The 23,147-nt window shown below is 39.7% G+C and overlaps 1 protein-coding gene across 1 annotated transcript in view; it reads right to left on the reverse strand.

Annotated features, from left to right (window-relative positions):
• Positions 1-807: 807 nt before the first annotated feature.
• Positions 808-23,147, reverse strand: part of SLC35F1 (solute carrier family 35 member F1) — a 230,400-nt gene continuing 208,060 nt past the window's right edge. The window contains exons 7-8 of the mRNA XM_054280219.1: positions 22,432-22,586; positions 808-4,878 (exon numbers count right to left, since the gene is read on the reverse strand). Coding sequence (XP_054136194.1) covers positions 4,654-4,878; positions 22,432-22,586 — 380 coding nt within the window. The 3' untranslated portion in view covers positions 808-4,653. The remainder of the gene's footprint in view (positions 4,879-22,431; positions 22,587-23,147) is intronic.

Below are 23,147 nucleotides of genomic sequence, written 5' to 3' on the forward strand. Positions count from 1 at the left end.
CTCTGTTCTCCTTTTATTCCCAGCAATGAAGTATGTGAGAAATACTGATGCAAAGTTTCCCAGGGAGAGATCAGACAAAGAGGGATGGAGAGGTGCATATGCTGGCAATTATCTTAGAAATGAATGAACACATGTTTATAAAATGCCTTGCTCCCACACACTAAGGATCTTCCTTTCCTGTCCACATGAACTTTCAATGAGTCAAAGTCTTATTTTCCTTCTTAACCTAATTCTGCTCCCCTTGACACCCCTTTCCCCCCAATATCTAAACTTTGTCTCCATCCTTTCTTTCAGGACTCAGCTGGGTGTAGTGTTGCAGTGTCCCAGGACAGCCTGGGAGGGAGGGCTGGGAAAGGCAGCTGCAGGCACTCCATAACCTCTGCCAGAGAAGCCCTTCAATACCATGCTCTTGTCAGATTAATTCTACACTGATTAATTTACCCAGATTAATTTTAGACTAATTAATAATTTCTGGAAGGCAGTGGAGAGAGTGGTTTTGTCTCCAAATGAGGGCAGTGACTATCAGGATAGCTGAGCTAGCCCTAAGGGAATGGCAGGTTAAGACAGAGGGTATGCAGGAGTACTCTTATCCTTCTGGATGAGTGCTCTGGGGCCAGGCAAGACACTTGAGGATGCCTGATGGCATCTATTCTTAGACACCTTGGAAAGAGTTCTGGGTTAACACCTCACAAGGGGGAGAAGCCCTGAGCACAGCAAAAAACTGTTGCCAGCAATTCAATATTTACACTTCTGAAAAATCGTTTAAGGCAAAGATAGCAGAAAGGAAACAGTCAAGAAACCACTAACCCCGCTTTCATAAAGCATTTATTTTTTTATTTGAAAACATTATACAGGCATTACATTGCCACAGCCAGTCCATATAGGTGCATGCAAATATCAAAATGGAGAAAGATTTATTCAGTTTCTCAATGCAGGATTTGGGGTTGGGATTTTGTTTGCCTGGTTTTGGTTTTGGTTCATACTTCCATCTGCGGTGTCAAGATTAGTGTGCTTTATTATGGCATTTAACAATAAAATCCTACCCATGGGGTAAAATTTATATTTGTAGCTAGCTCAGGAATACTAAATGGTTGTCAAAAAAAAAAAAAAAAGAAAAGAAAGGAAATGATACTACACGCTTGTCAAAATGTTAATAGCACAAGTTAGCAATCTCTACACTATACATTGAAACTTCTTCTTATGACACAGTGGTGCAAAATTTTCAATTGCTTGGTCTATCGTGTGTTTCGAAACTTTATAGCTGGAACAAAGACCAGGTCTGTCTCCCAGTGAGGGTTTTCATCTGGTATCAGAAAATTCCATCAGTCTTGCTAAGGGCTGCCCAGGACCAGCAGAATCAGAGAGTTTCAGTTTGTTGAGGCAAGGAGCTATGCAGAGCTAGAGACGTCCTACGCAGACGGAGAGTAGCTGCCGTTAGATAGCCGAGCCTTTGCTGGTGCACACTGAGGGCTCCCACTGCAGAACACAAGCAGGCAGAAGGAACGTTTTCCTCCACTAGACCTCAGTTTTTCAGTCAACACAGTTCTTTGTAAAGCTGTACTACTGTTTTCCTTCGAGGTCCATCCAGGACAAGCGCACTGGCGCTAATCCCAGCATCCACCTTGTTTATGGGGAAACACAGAGAGCGGAGCAGCCCCGCTTTGCACATCAAACTCCTCCTGCAACACAAGCACAGGGGATGCTGGCTGGCTGCAGAGTGCTCACTGAAACATCCATAACTTATTTCTGTACAACAGAGCCTTTCAGAATAGCCTGGTGGCACCTCTCAGCCACCCATGGATCGCAACCCCTCGTAAGGAAAACCTCCCAGCCCCGTGACCCGGCCGGGAGCTGCCTCCTGCCCAGCTGTTTCACAGAAGACTCTAACAAACGTCTACAAGTTAGTGTCAGAAAAATGAGGAGAGGGAGGCCGAAGGACTACAAACATTTGGCTTAAAAATAAATACTAATTAGGAAATTAATCAAAACAGTTATGCAAAAGGAAGGAACTGTAAACATGAAACACACACGCGCACAATCCTCAAGGTTCTCAGACCAACACGGGGACTAATGCTCAGAGAAAGGTATTTAATTGGTACAAAAGGTAGCAAAAAAGACTGAGATGACAGGTGCCCACCAGTGTGCCTCTGGGTACCTGAGGGAGCCATGATTGTAATCAGACCCCTTCTCCTGGAGAATGCACAAAATCCACCTTGGGTCAAAGCTCTCACAGAGCTTGACCCAAGGATCTTTCTCTGAAGTGTCAGGTACTCTTTTTTCTATGTTTTTTACTTTTTTGATTTAGACTTTCCTTAATATCCCCAGAATACAGACTCTGTTTTTCTGCAGGAATCTAGTGGGGTTTTTTTTGTGTTTTTTTAATCCTCAATAGTTTAGGAAAAAAAAAAAGTTCAGAAACATGAGTGCTAAAAAGATTCAAAAAAACCCAGAAGGCAGGGAAAAAAAATCATACATTTGTTAGTTTAGTACCAAGGCATCTTAACCAAAACTTTTGGGCCAGTTTTGGGCATGATTTGGCAATACTGCAGAACCTTCTCTTAGGTGCAGCAGGGTTGTGGCAGACAGCCTAAACACAGTGGGAAAGAAATGACCTCTTCTCTGCAGTAAGAATAAGATACCACATACTTCTGCTGTTCAAGAGCATATTGACATTTGCCACTTCAGGTCTGTTATGCATATATAAACTTCTCTCAGTCTGCTTCAGGGAAGTTCCTTCTGTATTAAAGGAGAACAGGACTGTAAAAAATGAATGTTACCTCAGCAGAAATTCATCCTGCTTGATTGAACTGTGTGACCTTTCTAATCTCCAATGTATAGATTGACTTTTTTCTTCTTTTTTATATAGAAATAGGTAAGTTGTATTTTTCAAACATGAAGGCCTACATTTTTGCTTGAAACAGTCCTTTTCAGCAAAATAACATTCAAATCAAATTCACCTTCTATGCCCACAAGCAAAATATTCATCAACCATGCTGTAAACTCCATTTTCAAATACAATGAATGTATACACATTTTTACAGCACTGTTATGTGCTTCTTAAACTCCTTCTTTCTGAAGATCCTGAAGCATTTTTAAAATAACTTGGTCCCATAGCACCTCTATGAGGTAGGTAAAATGTCATTATTTCCATATATACTGATTGGGCCACACAGAAGGTAAGTCATGCCCAAGGATTCATGCAAAGATGTGGCAGATTGGTGAATAAAACCAAGATCTCTCCTAGATTCCCCATCTATTGTTAGACACAGGAACACCTCGTCTTCCTTAATTTTAAATTACAAATAGATAAAGGATATTGAAATAATGATTTCCTTGTACTGGGCTCTCAGAGGAGCAAACATACAGGCAAAGATGGATTTTTCATGGTGGTGACTAAGATTTTCCCCATTCTGGTAAGGTTCCTGAGGCAGAAGTACTGCTGTATACAGAAGTGTGGAGCACACCCTTACTATTTTCACACGTCCCCAGGAACGTAAGAAAACTGCTGAATTCTTCTGCTTGCTTCACAGCTATGAAAAATAATTGGTTGCACCCTGCCAGTAAAATGCCTTTGTGCTACTGCAGCAACACCAGCAGATGGTCCAGTCTTTCTGCTCATGAATTCGTCCCTTAATCTTCCTGATTTTTACAATCTGTGGGTTTTGGTGAAAAACTGACACATTTCTAAATAGCTATTGTTAGAATAATGAACCACGGGAGACTAAGCAAACTGGAAGAGCAGAAGGCACCCTCGATGCACTGAGTATCTAAAATAAAGTGCCCTGATCCACATGATATGTCATCTTTCCGTGGAGAGGTACAATACATAGGAAACTAGAAAATGTATTTTTCTTCCTACAGGTTAAAATTTTTAAAGTAAGAAATCTGTGTTGAGTCACGACTACAGAGAAATTGACTCCCTGTCACCTGATGCAGAACCTTGGCCACTAGGAAATCTGCCATGGATCATAGAGAGGTCAATGCTTGAGTACTTCACTTCTGCAAATATAGAAAGGCTAAAATGCTCGCCTTATACCTATTCCTAGAATAGAGACGGATATTGTAAGTTGTCCCTTCTCTGGATTCATGGATCAGATTACCTAGAAAGGGCAACTAGACAGAGAGCACAGAAGAACTTCATTGTATTTCCCTCACCAAATCCAAGGTGCTAGCAAAAATGTGTCAGGGGGCTGTTACCACGATTAACCCATCTGTTTTGCGCAAACAAACAAATTCTAGAGAGAAATTAACAGTGACTGCACAAAGTGTATTTGCTGTAAAAAGGCATTTTTTCCACAGCTGCTGTGGCTTAGGCATAACATCACTCTGTGTGTGTAAAACACCCTTCTATTAATTTTTTTTTTTTTTGTAATTTCATCTTATTGAATATCTTTCACAGGTAGTTTGACATTAACTGATTCCTACACAGCAGTTTGTATTGCAAACATGCTGCTCATTTCGTAAACGAGGGACTGGCATCTCCTTGCAAGGAACACCCTGGAACAATTAATTTGTGTTTGTATGAGCTTTCCTTATTTGCTACCTTGCAGCTCACCAGTGTAACTGCACCTGGTAAATACCTTTCTCTATGTACAATACAGAGATAATGGATACACGAGCTCCACTGTCAATAGGTGATCAACAGCCCTGGGTTTAAGCAACTCTAACGTGAGGCTCCTCTTCTGTCTCCTGCCCCAGGCTGGTGTATGTCACAGAAGGCTCCATCTGGCTGCTGGCTGGAAGGTCTACAACAGGTCCAGAGGGGTTTCGGAACTGCTTGTACACCCGAGGGTCCTGGGCTACGTAGGTGGACGTGGAGGAGTAGAGCATCAGCCCAACGAGGATTGTGAAGAACGACAACAAGTAAAGTCCTGAAAACTGAGCAGAAATAACAGCAGAGTCGTTAGACACAGCACCAATTACCCTGAGTTCATGAAGACCCAAAGACAGGGTTAGGCACAGATCCTTGCTTTGGCACGTGCTGCACAGAACAAACTCCCTGTCATTTGGATGTTGAATTTTTATGGGAATGACTCTTTGAGATTTAATTTACTCTCACCAATTCCTCTGTCCTTCATAAACAAGAGCTAATTATTGCCTTCCCCTGGGCCAGGCATGTTAAGTATTGACTGTCTGGGACTTGGGAAAACTGAGTTTTGGTCACAGATCCAGAGCTGATTTTTTCATGCTTTCAGACAAGCCAGCTACTTCTCTGAGTCCAAGTTTCTCCAGCTCCAGTGCAAGTTGTCATTTACAGTTGTCAGACAGGCAGTGGACAAGTCTGAAGTTAGTTACAGCTAAAGTACATGTCTGTGAAGTTAACATGCTGTTAGAAATATAAAAACATAATTAAATAATAATTTCAATAAGAATTAAAAAAAAATATATATATATATGTATAAATAAAGGCACTTAAAAACTACCCTTAAAAACTACCCTGTCTGAAGTATCTCTTGCTTGTGAATAGAAAGCAGGTGCTAGCAGATGTAATGTGAGTTTGGACAGGATGAACTTCAGCTGTGAAACGTGCTCTGGGTCAGCATCATGAGGTTTGACAGTACACAGGGAGGGCAGTTAACTGAAAGCTCAAGTACACATATTTTGGCACACAGCTTCACTAGATCAGAGGTCAGCCTGAATTTTTTGACATATACAGACTTGTGTCTGAACTAAAAATACAACACAAAGAACCTTTCTGGCAACTTGTTAGCCCTTGCAGATAAAGCTAAAGGCAAAGGCAGGGTTTCAAAAGCACAGACCATTGGGTACTAGCTGTAGATACTGGGTTCTGGCTACAGGGGACACAAAAATGGCTTTAAGCCCACATGACTTGTCTGCTGATCCCACACTACAAGTTATTTGTTCATGCATGTTGTGTGTGGGAGACCATGAAGGACAAATAGCACAGCCACCTTGTTGAGGATATAAATGATTTGTATTCAGTGGAACTTCTAGAAGTGCTTGTATTCTGCAGCTGTCAGGAATCTGTACCTGAACACCATCAACTACTTGCAACCTGCTATTAGCTGCTCCATGAGGTACTTCAGGATTTTATGTAAAGGTGTCTGCAAGTCTGTTAATCCTGACTGACTCTGCTTTGATGGATGCCCCATTTGTTTCCTCTGGATCACCTTAGCACAGCACAAAAGAGACAGAACGGACTATATTATCTTGAAATTTTTTTAGCAAAAATTTTTTTAGCAAAAATTCTTTTTTGCTTAAAGAAATTATCATTGTGGAGAAAATAAACTTTACTTAAGCTAAATCTGTAGTGATGTTAATTTGTTACTGCTTCATAAACCTACAAAACCTCCATCTAGCCTCCTGCCTGAGGAAGCATTTGGGCTTTTTACAGAACCCTCAGTATCTCTGAAAGCTTTGGTCACATAACCCATGGTGATAGGTCTGAGTGTGTTTCCCACATCCAGTGTGCATGTTCAACAGGGAAAATATGACAATGGGGAAAGTTTTTAAAGCATGTGAGAAGGATTAGTGCGTAGGAAGGGTTTTGCTTTTCATCAGCTTTTAATTGTTTTTTAACATGTATGCCACCAGGCCCTCACATGTTGTCTGGCAGCACAATTTGATGAAACCACCCAGCTCTCCCAGAGTCACAGAGACACTGCTGAGCCTCACCCAGTGTCTGCTGAAGGATTCCTTCCATGTGACACAGCTCTGACAGGACTGTTAAGCTTACATCTCCCCCACGTGGCAAACACAAGTCAATAACTTCAAACGTCTGGTGGATTTCTCCCCCTCCATTTTCAGTACAATTTTGTTCTCAGCACTTTCTTCCCCTCTTTCACTTTGCATTTGAACTTGAGCATCACTTGGCAGCAGTGAAGCTGACTAAGCTGAAGAAAATCTCAGGAGCCAAACGCATCTAGTTTCACATCCCTAGTTTACCACTGTCCCTCATTCCCACCTTATGCTTGAATTTCTCACCCCAGCCAGCCAATTGGCTTGGCCCACTGCATAGCCAGAGTGCCAGCCAGATCTGTGATTGCCTTGTGTCCTGCTGTGAGGAATCTGTGGGGCTTCCAGCAGCTAAATATGCTTTTTTTCTTGTTCTAGGAGCTGTCCAGACAAAATCAATTCATTTTTGCTTTGGTTCATGGCTCCAGCTCTACCATATCCCCTTTCTCCTGGCCATACCTCTCATTCCTCTCTCTGAGGCTTCCTGCCAGTGGGTTCTTTTGTCTGATAGTATTCTTTCCATGGTAGTGTCCTGCCTCATGGCAGCTCTCCAGCCTGGGGGAAAGGCTTTGGGCAAGCTTGGGGAAATCTAACAAAGATCTGTGAAACATTTGTCTTTGGTATCTGTGCATAGCTAGTTCAAAGAGACCTGGAGTCTAACAGCCCTATGACAATTCCTTCCTTTTTACCTTCCTTAGAAACAAGGTTCAGGCTGAATTCATTTGTGCAGCAGCTCTCTGCAACACTGCAGTAGAAAGGTAGATAGTGAAGTTAATATAGGAATATATACTGAAGTACATGGCAAATCTCTGTTTTTTGTCAATACCCTGTCAGACTGATCCAAACCCCTTTGAAATAAATGGGTATTTTCCTCCTATTAAAACAGCAGTGAATCCATCAGTACAATGGAAAGATGCAGACCTAGTTCCCAAAACCAAAATTTGTTGTTCACTGTACTATGCTACTCAGACTCCAGCTGAAATCTGCGATTTATGGCAGATAAGATTTCAGGCACACTCTACTACCATGTAGGTTTTAGAGGTTTTTTTAATATTCATCTGCAAACCTCATCTACTGAGATTTGCTATTAATAGGCAGGAAAAAGAAACACATTCAAAAACAGAGGAAAGAGACATTCCTTAGAAACTAAGTGAGGGAGGATCGCTTTTCATTGCCACTCTCCACACAACTGCAGTACCAAACTGTGGGTTCTTGGGAAGCGTGTCATTCCTCTCTCTGTCTAAAAAGCTACTTTAGAATGAAACTGTGCTTCATTTTACTCTTTCTACAGAGGACATATTTCCTCTAAGAAAAAATATTTTTAAAATATCCAGATTTGTATGCCTCTCCAAATCCATCCCTCCATGCTACGCAGGATAACTGCACAAAAAACATGGTGAAGAGAAACTGGTTAGCTCAAATTAGCTAATGAATGTCACACACTCTAAACAGATTAAAAGTCAACCCATGTTTCCATATCATTAAACAGTTTTACTGTGGATTTCCTATCTACATTTGTAGGTACATGTGTATTACATGTGCAAACTTGCTCATCCATGAAGCTTATTGAGAGACTAGATGACTTTGTGGTGGGGTCAATGATCTAACAGTCTTGAGTCCCTGGATTTGATTTTCAACCTGTGAATTTAATTTTTGAATCACAATGATTTTATATGATCCTCAGTTTCTTACTCATTTAAAAGAGATTCACTTGGTTACTGAATAAATATGAGTTTACAGAATAAAAATGGGGAATAGGGATCCTCTGAGGAGAAGGCAGACAGCTCCTTTGCAGGGAAATTGCCTTACTTAAAACATTTCAGATTTCATCACTGACATGAAGAGCATGTGCCAAAGCTTTTTTTGCCAGTCAAATCAAATAGTTAAATCAGCTCTACAGATCTGATCATGTCAGCTCTGCTCTGACATCTGTGTGTCTATAAATGCTTCCCCAATCAATAGCATTCAATATGGATCATACAATGATATTAATAAACATTAAAAACTATGAAAACACAAAAAACCAAAATCTTCTCTAGATACCATTTAGTACCTGTGGTAAAAATAGCCTACATTAAACCAACATTACCTTTCAGCATGTAAAAGGCTGTCTTTGGTGCCTGTCAATTTGAAGATAAACACACAACACAAAACCTAGACAAATATAACAAGATAACATGCTTAACAAGATTTGGTCAGCCTATCAAAACAAGCACAGATTCTGGTGAGTGGACATTTCTGTTATTTATCTGAGTTGTTCATTAGGAACCCAGTACTTGACTGGATCTGCTCAGTCAGGTTCAGCAGATGAGCTTATGGAAGCTCATGGCTTGGCTGCAGGAATAGGGGCATCACTCCAGAGTGTGCAACCGCAGAACCCCGCCAGGAAAACCACTGCAGCAGCGAGCTCCAGCTATCACAGCAAATGTAAGGTGAAATTACTCCTTCTGTTACCAATGCACAAAGGCTTTGACTTTAAAAAAGAAAAGAACCAAAACATATCTGCAGTGCTACGTAAAAGTGTAGATGAAGTTCACAAAACAAAATTTAGCTTATATATATAGCATTTTTGTGGCAAGGGAATCAAAATTATGAGTAAGCGAAGCATCCCAAGGTACCTAAAATAAAGAAGTTGAGTATAAAGGCATCTGAAAATGTAGTATTTTTAAAAATCCAGAATAAACTATTAAACCTTTCAATATTTACTCCCTACTGGCTTTTATGCTCTACTTTTTACAGTCTGTCCATGCAAAACTTGTCTTTCATATAGCCTGAAATCACTACAGGTAAAATGCTTCTACTATTTCCACTTGAGACTCTTATGATTTAAAGTAATCCCCTTGGAAAGGTGGGAGAAAAGAAAGCTTCTTAACGGGAAACAAATGCATCTGATTTCATTGTCTCGAACAGTGATTAGACAGTAACAAGAGAAGAAAAAAACAGAAAGAAAAACTATTTAGAAGGTAGTAGATTCATGCCTTGGTCTGGAGAGGAAAAGTCATTCTTCAGTTCACGGGTCACGAATATAGAAGGGAAAGCCCAAAGAAACACGCATGGAAAAATCATATGGAAAAATCAGCATGGAAAAATCACATCTAGGAAAGGCTGTGCTGACTGACTCCTGCAGAGGGAATCTGCAGACAAGTAGTTCTGGCTGTCACAGATGTCCATGCCCATATTACCACTGACACCATGGCAAAACAGTATCCAGAGTGATAAAATGAGACAGATGCGAGTCTGCAGAAAAGCCCACGCAGACAAAGAAATTCAACCATTTGCTAATTTTGGGTTTTCGCTCAGCCATCATGATAATGATCTTGAACATTATTGCAATGGTTATGAAAATGCTAATTCTGTTTTACTCAGTCCATTGAACTGGAAATAGTTGCAGGAGCAGACTATTTGAGCTGCAGCACTCCAGCACTCCATTTGTATTTCAAAACAGCAGCCACATACTGAATACTGAATCTCTTTAGGTAGTATGAACCCCAGCTCCTAGCCTATGGCAACTCAACTGTGCTTTTCAAGTCTTTAAAAAGGTTTTTTTTTGTTATTAATGTAGTAACTGAAAATTTATAATTGGTGTGTTTCACATATTCAGTGATAAAGTATGAAATGGAATAACTACCTTTTTCTCTACCTCATCTGGCAGTTCTCCACATTTTGGCATAAATGAATAAAGAAATCAGGTCCATTAATTCAAGTTTTAAATCTCAGAGAAAAGTGACCTCCTCAGAATTACACTGATGAAGAGGGGTAAAAATGTACATATCAGGTGGAATTAATCTAGTTCCATATTTCTGCTGGCACCATCCATGCTCTCCAGTTCCACCACCTTCTTCCTTCCCATCAGTGGGTCTGTGCAGTGCAGTGAACTCTGCTTTCCAGATTGATTCAGTTTGTAGCATACGCTGCACAGCCCATCAAAGCTAAGGCCAATAGGTGCTCTTTCACTGACTTATGGCTTTTTCCCCTGGGTAATTTCACACATGAATACCTGAGCAGGCTGAGTGAAGGGAGTTAAAACCAAATTTCTCTCATTACTTTTATATAGCAAACAGACATTTCCACTCTGTTTGATAAATTGATCGAGAGGCTGAGCTTCTTTCCACAATTTTCTATTTTCGCCTCCAACACAGCAAATGAAGCTCACCGTGACCAAGTGCAGAAGTCGCACTGTGGGATGCACACACTCTCCAGCCAGCAGCAGCACCAGAAGGCTGAGGGCTCTGAGAGCTAGGAATTCACACAGTGCTTTCACTTGCCTGGCTGGATGCTGCAGCCACATTATTAATAGCAACAGGAGCCAGCATCCCAGTCACAGCTCGCAGCGCTCTCTGGCACCGCCTTGGATCACACCCAGGAGGATCTGACTGACTCTGTCTTGGATCAGCACTGTGCCCTAAACTACTCCTGACTATTTTTGTCCCAGCCTAGGAGGAAGATACCTCTTTGGGATTCAGAGCTTGATCTGCTCATCAGCAGAAACTGAAGCAACCCCCAACAGTGCAACACCGTACTTTGTAGCCCCAAATGGCACCATACACACCAGAAGGGTTGATGTGAGTTTTCCAGACTGCACTGGAATGGAAAGAACAAATCCACCTGAACCTTTATGTGTCCTGCCAGATCTCTCAGTTTTTAAGAAATCTCCAAAGGGACCCAAACCACTGAGGTATGGTTTAGAGTGCCTTCCCTGCTCACCAACTGCAGAAGCTGGAATGCCAGAGCAGAAATGTTGGTTCTCTTGCTGAGAAGGGCACCAAGGGGCGCTGGACAGCTTCAGTAATGATGATAACTTCTGGACAGCAAGTCTGTCCACTACCAGCAGGATTGCATTATCTTCACACTTAAATGACTTCCAGATATTTCTTAGGCAAAACATGAGGACAGAGTCTTAAGTGGTAACTTCAAGTCCTGTCTTGCTCTCTGAACACAGCTGGGATGAAAAGTGGAGTGTGTAGCTACTTACTCCACATCTTTGATCATCACTGAATGAAGGAGGTTTGTCTCAACACATCACTTATGCCGGCAGAACCCAAAGCAAGAAATTTCTGGTTTGCCTGAATGACAGTGAAAACCTGACTCTGCCCTTGTTGCCATTTGGTGAAAACAAAGAAGCCAAAGGAAGTTTTTCCTGTCATTTCATGCATGGTAGAAAGGCCATACTTCTCAATTCCTGATGCTTGCTTGCACCCTCAATATGATCTAATTCAGATGAAATGCTGTCCTTTACTATGGCTTATGCTGAATTGCAAATGTTACATAGAAACCGTGATGACAAGGAACCAGATGACACATTTTCTGAATTTTCCAGTTGATTCTGTTCTATTGCTTGCATGTTCTACTCCATGTAAAACATACTGATGTATGCTTTCTGTCATACAGCAGCACCCTCTTTTTCAGTTCTTGAATGATATTTGCTGGTGGGCACAGTTTAACTGGTAAGGCAGTGGTCAGTGGGAAACACCTAAGCTTTCTTACCTTTTAGATGCTGAGGTTATCTACAAGGGAAAAAAATGAGGAGGGTTTACTGGAAAACTGTCACCACAACTTCTATTAAATTTTTAGGAAACTTAATAGATTTCCTGGAATTCATTGGTGGAATGAAACAAACTTATGGAGAAAACTAATAGCATTTTGGGGAAAAATCTCTGAGCTTGACATAGGCAGCTGTAAGGCAAATACTGATTTTGCACAAAGCTGCACGATTTCATGCTTCTCAAATGGCATCCTCAGAAAAAAATAATAATAGCCTGTCATTTCTAAATACATGCCTGATAGGGCAAAATGTTTGTGTGAAATGGCTTATCTTCATTTCCTGAGTGCCAGGAGAGATGGGAACACTGCTTTCTCTTCTCTTTCCCTTTGTTGCCTCTGACATCAGACGTGGAGAAAAAAGGAGCCTGTGTTCAGTACCCCTGCGGTACCAGCAGTCTGTCTAATTAAAAAGTGCAAGGTAGAATGAGTCCTGCAATCTGTTTTAATCTTATCTATGTAGGAAAGAGATTTTTATGTGTAGTTAAAACACTTCTATTACATTTCTCTAATTTCCTGTGAGCGTCGTTACTATGGCATAAAGGGGCTTAATTTCTGGTTATTTTATATCAATTACTTGGCAAGAAAATGGTGAAGGACCTATCCTTTCAGATGTTCTTAATACAAAAAGGAGGAGCACAACAGAAAAGCTTATAAAATCAATTTTCCCTCCCCCTTTTTACCTTTCAGTCTTCTTTGTTGGTTTTCTCTATCAGCTGCCAGTTGCCATGCGTCCTTTTGGGTTTGTGTGCAAGTATTTAATATAGCAGCAGCTGCCTGCTGTAATGATTCTCTATTACTGTACATGAGGCTAATTGTGCTCAGTGCGTTCAAAACCACAGTTACAGTAACTGATTCATCTTGGATTCTTTTTTTATATTTTTTCTGCTAAATCTAACAATACATTCCTGTAGAAATTCCTTCCCAAAAGGTGTTCTTTTTTCCTGGCAATGGAAATTTGGGGCACTCCTACCCTGAGAACCAAGGACTATGCAGCTGCAGTTACTCTGAGGATGAGCGACCAGGCCAGCTGTCTGGAGGGAGTGTGACACGGCTGTTTCACGTCAGGGTTCTCTGCAGTGTGACACATTTGCTGCTGGCAATGAGAGGCCAAACTGCAGGAGCTCCAGGAGCTCTCAATTGAGTCGACTCTCAAGGCAGGTGCATGAGGGAATCAGAGTGGAGAGCATGTCCTAAGCTATCGAATCCAACCCCCCATTACTGCTTACAATCAGATGACATATTCCAGCTGGCAAATCCTTCTCATGCAAGCATTATTAGGGATTTTTTTTACTTCCCACTAACCTATTTGAAATTATCCTGGAACCTCCCTGCTATGATAGCAAAAAAATCCCCCTAATTTCTATACATTTTCAGTTTTCACCCATATGTTCTTGTTTGATTAGATCAAATAATTCTCATTTTCTCCCTGTGAATTTATAGATCAATTAATATATGTTAAGGTTCCATAGTCCCTCCCAACCCATCAAATCCATGTTACATACAATAAAGATTTTTTTAGGGATCTGCATATTCAGTACTTTGTTAGGGGCCATATGGTTATTCTGTCAAGGCTTTGGAGCAGATAAGAGAAAAGCTGTTTGGTGCTCTCGAGCTGACAGAAAAAAACCTTATAGCTACAGCTAGAAAAGTGCTGTCCCTGAGATGGTAAGTTGTCCTGTCCTATGGCATTAGCACTTCTTCATCAATACCAGAAATACCTAGACAGACTCATTTGGAAACAGCTTTGTCACGACTGTGCTCAAATTCTTCCCATCTCTTGCCGCAGACACTGCCTCGCACTTTGTGCTTCACAGCATTTCTCAATGTCAGCCAGTTCTGGTTGCCTGATTATTCTAATTCTTCTTCCTACTGAGGGTGCCAAGTCTATTACTACAGTCACTACACAAGGCTGGTCTTCAGACCAACTCTTTGGGACCTCCATCAGCGAGTTCCTTCGAGCATGCTGTTTCTCTCTCAGCACATTGCCTTGTCCTTTATCCTCATTAGCCAGCTCCTCACCTGCTTTCCAATTTTACATGAATAATCCTGTTCTTTAGCTGCTAATTTTCTGTGCTGCACTGTTCAAAAGCCTTGCACGTTAGATCTACCATTTCACTTTTCCCTATAAAAATCTGTTAAATGATCGGACAGACATCAGATTTAGACAGGATTATCTGTCTTGTGTGAACAAGCTTGCATTTCATCCACTTTTCCGTTTATCTCCATGTTCCTAATTATGTCTCCTTCTTATTTTATTGTCTACTCCGTGTCAAATTTGAAGCATTCCGATTATTGTGTTCTGTTTCTACTTCTGACATAGTAATTTCCATTTCTATTAAAGAGGGTACATAGTCTTCACATTTAACTCTCATCCCTATTGAATATGACAGAAGGTCCCATTTTTGTTTTGGTGCCAAGTGAAAGATTGTTCAATTTCTGCCTCCACTGCCCTTGTGCAGCAAAACTATTTCTTCTCTTAATATACAAGAACTTTTTACTGCTTGTTTCACTTTCTTCTTCATTGCCAAGCTTGGTTTATCTTTTACAGTAATTAGATTTCACTCATTCTCTTTTTTAGCTGCACAGTATTATTTTTCTTTTGTGATTTCCTGTCTTCTGTTTATTTCAGTTTTTATTTCAGTATAACAGTTTTTAAAATATTTTTTTTTCTAGTTGCATTTGGAGTTCTCCCTTACAAGTTTTCCTCTTATCTTTAAGATATAAAATTCATATCACTATAAGTTAAAGCTATTAAAAATCTCATTCAGATCCATTATGAGCCTTTTTAACAGAGTTCCTTGCTAAACTTAACACAGGTAGGTGATGGGAATAATTCCAGAAATTTAGTCCAGTTAATAAAATTGTTTGTCAGCAGTGCTGATGTCAAGCATCTATCCCATATCATGGGTTTGAAAGTTTCCAGATTAGTGGGAAGGGGGAGTTTAGACAAAAGAAGATGATTTTGTAGATGTTATAGAAGCTAATAAAATACTCCACTGCTTAGATGGAAAGCATGTAAAAATGATGTTTTCTAACTGATTTTTTTTTTGTGTGTTCATCCATTCCTCCATTCTGGCAGGAAAGAGAAGCTGATGTGGATGTTTTAGCCCTCTATGTCAGTAGCAGTCACTGATGTGGCTGGTAGGAGGCACAACTGGAATAAGCTCTTCAATTACAGTTGTATACCAAAACAGATTTTATGTATGGTTCTTCCTGGCAGCTCATAGACCATGGCATAACTTGTAGGCCACACATAATTCTTTGCACACTTCCTAAATATTCTACCTTATTTTCTGGTCACATCTTGAAATAGAGTTTACTCAGTTCCATAACAAATTTATAATAAATTACTGCATTTAACCCTTAGCATTTTCTTTCAAAGATGATTCTGTCTACATCTCTGAGGAACTTCTAGTCTTTGTTTCCCTGAGCAAAGGTGAAAATAGCATCCAATTCAAAGAATCATAATTTCAAAATCTTGTAGATTTTCAGTAGCTGAACCTTGTTTAAGCTTTTGAATGTAACTGCTGCCTTGCTGATTCATTACTTTTCTTTTTTTTTGGCTTCTCTTCTGGGTTGCAAATTATTGCTGAGATATGTAACTCAACAAATTCATTGTACTCCCTTGTCTTCAAAATATGCTTGTCTTGGGAAATGCTGAGGTTTTTATTTATGCTGATTTTTTTCTCCACAAGTAATTACAAAACTTAGCCTCTTGGTCTTTGCTTTCATATTCATTGAGCATCATTTAGAAAAAGTATGTTGTCAGTAAGACCCATCTCTTTAGATAGGATGACTTCATTATGTTTTTTCTGTCTGCACTTTTTCTTGTGATAAAGAAAAATGTAGTTATTTGCTACAATATTTTTTGCTCTCTGCAGTTTGCAATCCATTTCTCGTTCTTTGATATTACGCATCTTTATTGCTGTGATCCCCCAGCTTTCCTTTTCCAACCCATATTCACCAGCATCTTTAAAATCAATATGGTTTTGTTGAAGATTTATCATTAATTCCAGTAACAGGAAGAGTTCCCCTAATACCTTTGAGCTCTCATACTGTGTGGGAATTAAAAGCTATCTACTTCCTTCAGATTGTAACAACTACACTTCACAATGTACTCTTGTTGTATACTTAAGAGGTCTCTGAACAATTCCCTAATAATTTCTTCACTAATTCCATAAATTTTACATTTTAACACTTGAGGTATGCAGGAAGGTGTGACCATAAGAGATAGAAAGACGTGGTTCAGAAGTTACCCACAACAAAAAGGGGGTGGTGGTGTTTGCTTTGGAGTATTCTAAGATCATGACGTGTTCACTTAGCATTTCTGTTTTGATAATTGGGCATTTTCAACAAAAATGCATTTTCCTAGAAAGCTTCAAATCAGTTCTGTTGTGTTCAGTCTTTTAACATGAGACCAAATGAAAAAATCCCAAGCTAAAAGCACTGAAAGCAAGCTAAAAAACTTTACATTTGGATGAGCTAGTGTCTGAAATATATATTTGAAATCAAAGCTTTTATCATAACTTCTGCAATATGAATGCCTCATCATTTACACCCTTCTTGATGCCTTCCAAAGAGTGAGTATCCATGTTCCACTATTCATGCTTTGCAACTAATGAATCTATTGCAAGATAGCACTGTGAAAGGAAGACATTTAAAAATGCAGTATTTTGAAAAAGTTTCCATATCCATGCTGTGTTGTTAAAAACCTGTCAGGCTATGCAACATCTTAGTGGAAGACACTTTGTTTTCCGGCTTCTACTCTCTTCTGTCAGTTTACTTCATAGCTTTTTTATTGTATGCCATCCTGCATCATCACAAAAAGGGTGAGTGGATGGGGCCCTTTCTGTCACAGAAATCTGTGTGATCAAAGACACACTTAACTCCTTTACACCTCAAGGCAGCTCTTTAAATATAGACACGTAACTATTTTCTAATTGACTAGAATTTGGAGGAGGAAATTCAAATAGCTAACCAATTAAATAAATAAATAAAGATATTTGAAAATGATGCTGCTTAGCTGAAAGGCAGTAGAGCTTCATGGGAGCAGAGCTGTTGAGGGGGACATCCACTGTAAGAAATTTAGTATTTTGGAAAAGAAAAGGAAACATGAACATAGGGGTTTTTTGCACATTACCAATGACATAAAGAATTAACTAGTAATATGACTTACCCTCATTATTAGCACAGGCTTAAAAGTATTCACAAGGATAAAAGCCCTGTGAGATTAAATTCCATTAAAACAGGAAGTTTATGGATCAGCAACCTGCATACTCAATTTCATCCGGAAAATATCTTTAAATATATGACTGAGAAAGTGATAGTGTAAAAAACAGCTTTTTAGCCTGCCCTGCCTGCTTCCCTAGAAATAATGATGCACCACTGACAGCACCACTGTCAAAGTTTAAAATAGGTAGGTGTTAGTTCCCTAACAAGTGCAAGCAAACAGGATCTTACTGACTTCAGCTAATACTGTCAGGGAAGTTAAAAAAAAAGGTGAGAACATAAACTGAAGTATTTTCTCAGGTCAGAGTTTGGGAAAAGTCTCTCCGATGTTTATGGATGGCTGCCAAATAAAGATCAAAGTAATAAACAATCCTCCCCCAAACCAAACCAATTTCATTTAACTCCTGCTGTCAAACCACAGACTTTGTATCCATCCTGCTCCAAGAAAATCCAGGACTGCCTGAAGCATGTAGAGTCAAGGTCAAAATTAAGGTTTCATCTGCATAGTCATGAAACTGTGAATTTTTCTAAAGATTACTCTTTGAGTGGTAGGCTTTTCTAATTTAGGAAAATGAACTGAAGTGCACCAAAGACAGCAGAAAAACTCACATTGACTTCAATTCATGTTTGTAGCAAGGGTCAAATTTTCACTACAGTGAAGACTGTGTAAATCCCAAATTCACAGGCATTGCTTAGGATCTCTGCTGGACCAAAAAAACCAGGAACCCCCTTCCCTCAACCTTCACCCTCTCTTCTCCATCTAGAAAAATCCCTGTCTTCATGGCTTGCATCTTGATGTAATGGGAAGATTGTCATTTGCTCTCTTCCATTGGATGGATACTGTTAGAATTAGCACTGAAAACTAATTTTTAGAAGCATCACTTAGTATCAGCAAAGGAGGTCTCAACTAGCATAATTTCAGATTTCTGGTCTTGGAAGGTTTTGAGTATCATGTTCATCTGTCTATCCAAGTCCTTTGTCACAGATACTCCCTGAGATTCTAAATCAAGATACACGAATTACTACTATATCCAGAAATTCTGAATTTTTATAGCTGCATCTTGGATAAAGTCATGTATGAATTTGCCAAGGAATAATATAATTGATTGTGCTTGGCTTGCTAGGTAATGATATAATGCAGTGTGATTCAACCTGCTGGTCCAGAACACAATCAGTATTCCTGCTCTAGCTGCTGGAAAATATAAAATAAACTGCTTAGATTATTTAGTGAGAACATAATTTGCTTAGAATGACTAAAGACAACATGGAGCTTGCAAAGGAAAATGTCTAAAAGTTCACATAACAAAAGAGCTAAGGCTGAGACTAAAATGTAAAAAAGAATACTCCTACAAAAAAATGCTCCCATATTTATTTATAAGTTCTAACTTTGTGCACCCAGAGAGGTGGCCCTGAAGTTTTTAGCACCACTTGTGTACATGTATCCATTACAAAGAATGACCCAGGACAGTCCTGTTACCTGTGCTAAAGAAGAAGGTAAAATGAGAACAGCTAGGAAGATGTTTTGAACACATGCTCATATGAACATAAAAATTGTATAACACATCTCAATATGGTGAGAATTTAAAAAAAAAGAAAATGAAAATATGGTGTTGGCTATGGTAGTGGTGGATATTCAGCTACCAAAGAGGCCAGACACATTTCTCCATCCACTGGAATATTGGAAATCAATTTTTGATTACAGAAGAACTAAAAAGACATCTTTTATTTTGGAGGATGCGAGAACTTTTAAGAATGATGCATTACAATCTAGTAATCTGTCTCCAGTTGAAACCTACATATTTTTACATTTTAATACAATAAGATCGCAAAAAATTAACATCTGGAATTATACATATATCACCAGAATTGTGTGAAATTAACAGGCTGAATTTCCAGCTTCCGTGGGCCTGGAAAGTGTTCAGTGTGCTAAGAAGATGCCTGCATGTGGGGTAAGACTAGAGATGCAGCTGTTTATAAACTCAGTCATGTCCTGCATGCAATGATGTTGCAAGGCTCTATCATATAAAAATGAAATGCTAATGAATCAAAACACTTCAAAGACAATCTTCTCTTCAGTTTGGTTTCAAAAGCTCTAAAGCTCAGTTAAACTAATTTTCTGCATTTTCTGTGGATTTTCATAGATCTACTGCTACAGGTGCAATAAACCTGTCTGGTGATAAAAGTAGCAGCAGAGGGAAAAATCACAACATCTTGAAAGCCTCATAAAATGATACTCTGCAAGGGACACTAAACCACTCAGTTGATCCTACTTGAGGAAAAACCCATTTGTTTCCCAGTGAAGTGGGGCTGTGCCCATTGGCCAGTGCAGGAAAAAGCAGAAGGAGCTGCAGGAGATGTACACCTGGCTAGGAACAAAACAGCTCTTTAAAAGCTAGGAAACAAGCAAGTGTACACAGTCCTAGGAGGGGAATTATTTTGGATCACTTCATACCAACTTATAAGACTTCATTATTGAGTGCAAGTCACACATTTCACAGTTACACTTCCTCAGATAAAATGATATCTGTTAGCAAACCATAAAGAAAAGGTCATCTGACTATGAATAAAAACATGTTAAGGAAAGAAGAAACCAAATAACTAAGTGGACTTTAAAATCGACATGATCTTTGCATATAGCTTTTCTCTTCAAATTTCATCTGCAATGTAGGTTTGAAGGGTGTGAAAGGAGACACGGCTTAAGAAATTGATGCTGCGTTTCAGGTAAAGGTCCTTTCAAAAAGCCCTTATAAAGGTCTTCTCCTTTTCAACACTTCAGCTGGGAAGAAGAAAGGTGAGACACATGAGTTGCATGGAGTGCAGGATGAGGATAAATTACAAAAGAAACGCAGTGATGAAAAATGTCAGTGCTGGTTTGCTGTCTATGCGGTAACTGGCTTCCTAGAGAGACAGAGTAAAAATCATTGCACCAGGTGCTGGAGGGACCAGGACCTCGAGCTGAAGGGGCTGTCTCAGGGAGGATGAAATCCAGTCAGGTGAGGTGCAGAGTAGGGCTTGCCCTGATTAGTGAAGGCTGAGAGACAGCATGATTCCCCTCTACTGATGTACCAATAGAGTAAAATGCCATGGAGATGGGCTGATGGATACTCTTGGGAGAGAGATGAATGGACCAAAACCAGGCACAAGTATATTTATGCTGGAAATAAGGTAAGGAGGTTTGTAACTGTTGGAGAAGTAATGTTCTGAAGGTCTTCCAAGGACAGCAGTGGAGGTAATAAAACCTGGATAGGTTTCAGTAATTGATAAGTGTTTATGAAAGCAACAGCATGATACATACAGTAACCACAGGGGGATGAGACTTTCAGTTTTCTAATAATTAGAGCAAGGGACAGAGGGGACCATCAGTTACTTCAGATGTGGAACTCAACCCATTTACCAGGACACATGTTGAGATGGATGCTTTCAACCAGAAAACCTCCCTGTTCTGAGCCTTCTACTCTTGGACACTTTTCTCATACAGGTTTTGGAGGGAGACCAAGATGCCATTATGGGTGGGAGCTGACATGCACTTACTGTAGAGTGATGGGGGTCAGTAAAGTTGAAAATTCTGCCCTCCTGGCTCTGCTAATGTATCCATCAGATACAAGGAAGAAATTAAACCTTTAACTCACCTTTTGCCTTTCAAGTGTCTGAACTTTGGAGTGTGTGTTTGCAAAATTGCCTTTTTTGTTAGGTTTTAGCAATGCTGAGCACAGAGCTGTTCACCCTCTGCTGCCTTTTGAGTCTTTCCCTCTATTGGAGTTTGATTTTGCTAGTACACCACCGCCACTGTTTTCAGAATAACATTTGTCTTTCATTGTGTAATTTACTAATTTTTCTTAGAAACAGTGGACTAATACCCCTAAATATATTTGTCTGTGTGTATCAAATAATAATATTTACAGGAGACAGTTTTCAGATAACACCTAAGGTCAAACACTTGGGGTTTGAAGCATCAGGCAGAAAGAAGGAGAAATGATATCACCATGAGACAGAGCTGCAAAGCAGCAGGCAATCCCTACATTGTGTTTTCAGTCAAATTTTTGTTTCTATTCTTGCTTTCTTGTGCCTGCTAAATTCTCAAAGCCACAAAACCAAAATAAAAGACAGCAATGACAAACAATTTTGTGTTGAACTCTGAAGATTTGAACTTTCACTGTCACATTCAGAGTAATGCAGGTACTATTTCTAGAACAAAATCTGATTAAAGTTGGTTAGACACTCAGAATTTTAAGGCTTTCTGTTGCCTAACACTTCTAACACAATTTAGCTATCAAGTAACCTCCCTCCCATGAATAAATGATGTAGAAAGCAATTGCTTCCAGCACTGCAATGGTATTTTCACAGGATGGACACTGGCGGGGGATACTTGTGAATAATGAAGTGCCATTCCTCATAACTGGAGGTCAAATGTGGTCCTGTACCACATGGTGCTTTAAACATTAGGGGACCTGGGAGGTCAGAGTTTAACTTAAACACAAATATGCTGCACATTTTGGCATTTACAATACGAGGCAAGCCACTGGTCTGGCTAAGAGAAAGGTGTAGTTTATGAACAATTTAGTTATGAATTCAGAATCAGTATGAATGAAACAACCTTATTGCCAGGCAAAAAAAAAAAAGTCTGTGGGAATTTTGGAAGAGTCCCTCCCTTCATGCTGCCACATTAGGTCTGTTCACTGCAATTGAAGGTAACCTTTGATAGGTAACATGAAATTAATGATACAGCGGCTGATAAGCAGGTACTCAAATCTTAAAACTTGTAAAAAAAAGACCAAATGAGCTCTCTCAGAAAACAAATAATAAAAAAAAATTGTTTTAGTGTAGGAAGCCTGAAGTAAAAAAATCAACTTGCACTTTAACTGTTTAGACCTAGCAAAGCTTGGAGGCCTCTTTTGTTTCCTTGTCCTTAACTGATGTTTCTTGAGGCATACTGCTGCTACCAAACACATCTCTCATTTCACATACCTTGTAGTGGAAGAGGAATAATCCACAGAAGAGGCTGTACAGGTCAGCTGTGAGCAGGGACAGGTTGACAGCAGTAGCACTGGTTTTCTTTATGACCACTGGCATGAAGCTGTAGAGGCCAAACATACAGGCACTAAAGCCAACATACAGCAAGCCTGCAGAAGAGAAACAAGAGGCAAAGTGACCTTACAGCCTGCAGAAATGACTTTGCTGGGACAACCTTCTTCCAAAGGTTGTGCTTTTACGAAAAGAAAGAATAATGCTTTTTAAAGAAAAATTCAAATTAATAATGTACACATATACAGACAGTGACAACCATATCAACACTGGACATGGGGTCCTTTGGGGTCTCCATAGTAGCAGAGTTGTTTCAAGCTGGTGTCTTATACTACCAGTGACTACCTCATGTCCTACTTAGATTTGGACATAATGATGCATTTGAATGTATCAAATTCAGTCTCTGCAGGAGCTGAATGTCCCCAGCACCAAGTGAGTTCAGCTGAGTTGGATGGAGCACACAGTGTTTTTTGGGAATGGACTCAAAATATGAATGCAATATTATTTTCAGAGCAAATGGATGAATGCATGAGGACAGCACTCAAGCGTCAAGGATCCCAGACCTATTTTGCCACCAAAACTGAAAATCACTTCAGATTTTTGCACTTCTGTTCCTCTACTCCTTTTTGTCTGCTTTCCTCGATAAAACTTTTGTGAGC

Source organism: Melozone crissalis, unplaced genomic scaffold, assembly GCF_028551555.1.
Source record: "Melozone crissalis strain CALT ecotype California unplaced genomic scaffold, PUWL_Pcris_2 ptg000027l_1, whole genome shotgun sequence".
Taxonomy (NCBI): domain Eukaryota; kingdom Metazoa; phylum Chordata; class Aves; order Passeriformes; family Passerellidae; genus Melozone; species Melozone crissalis.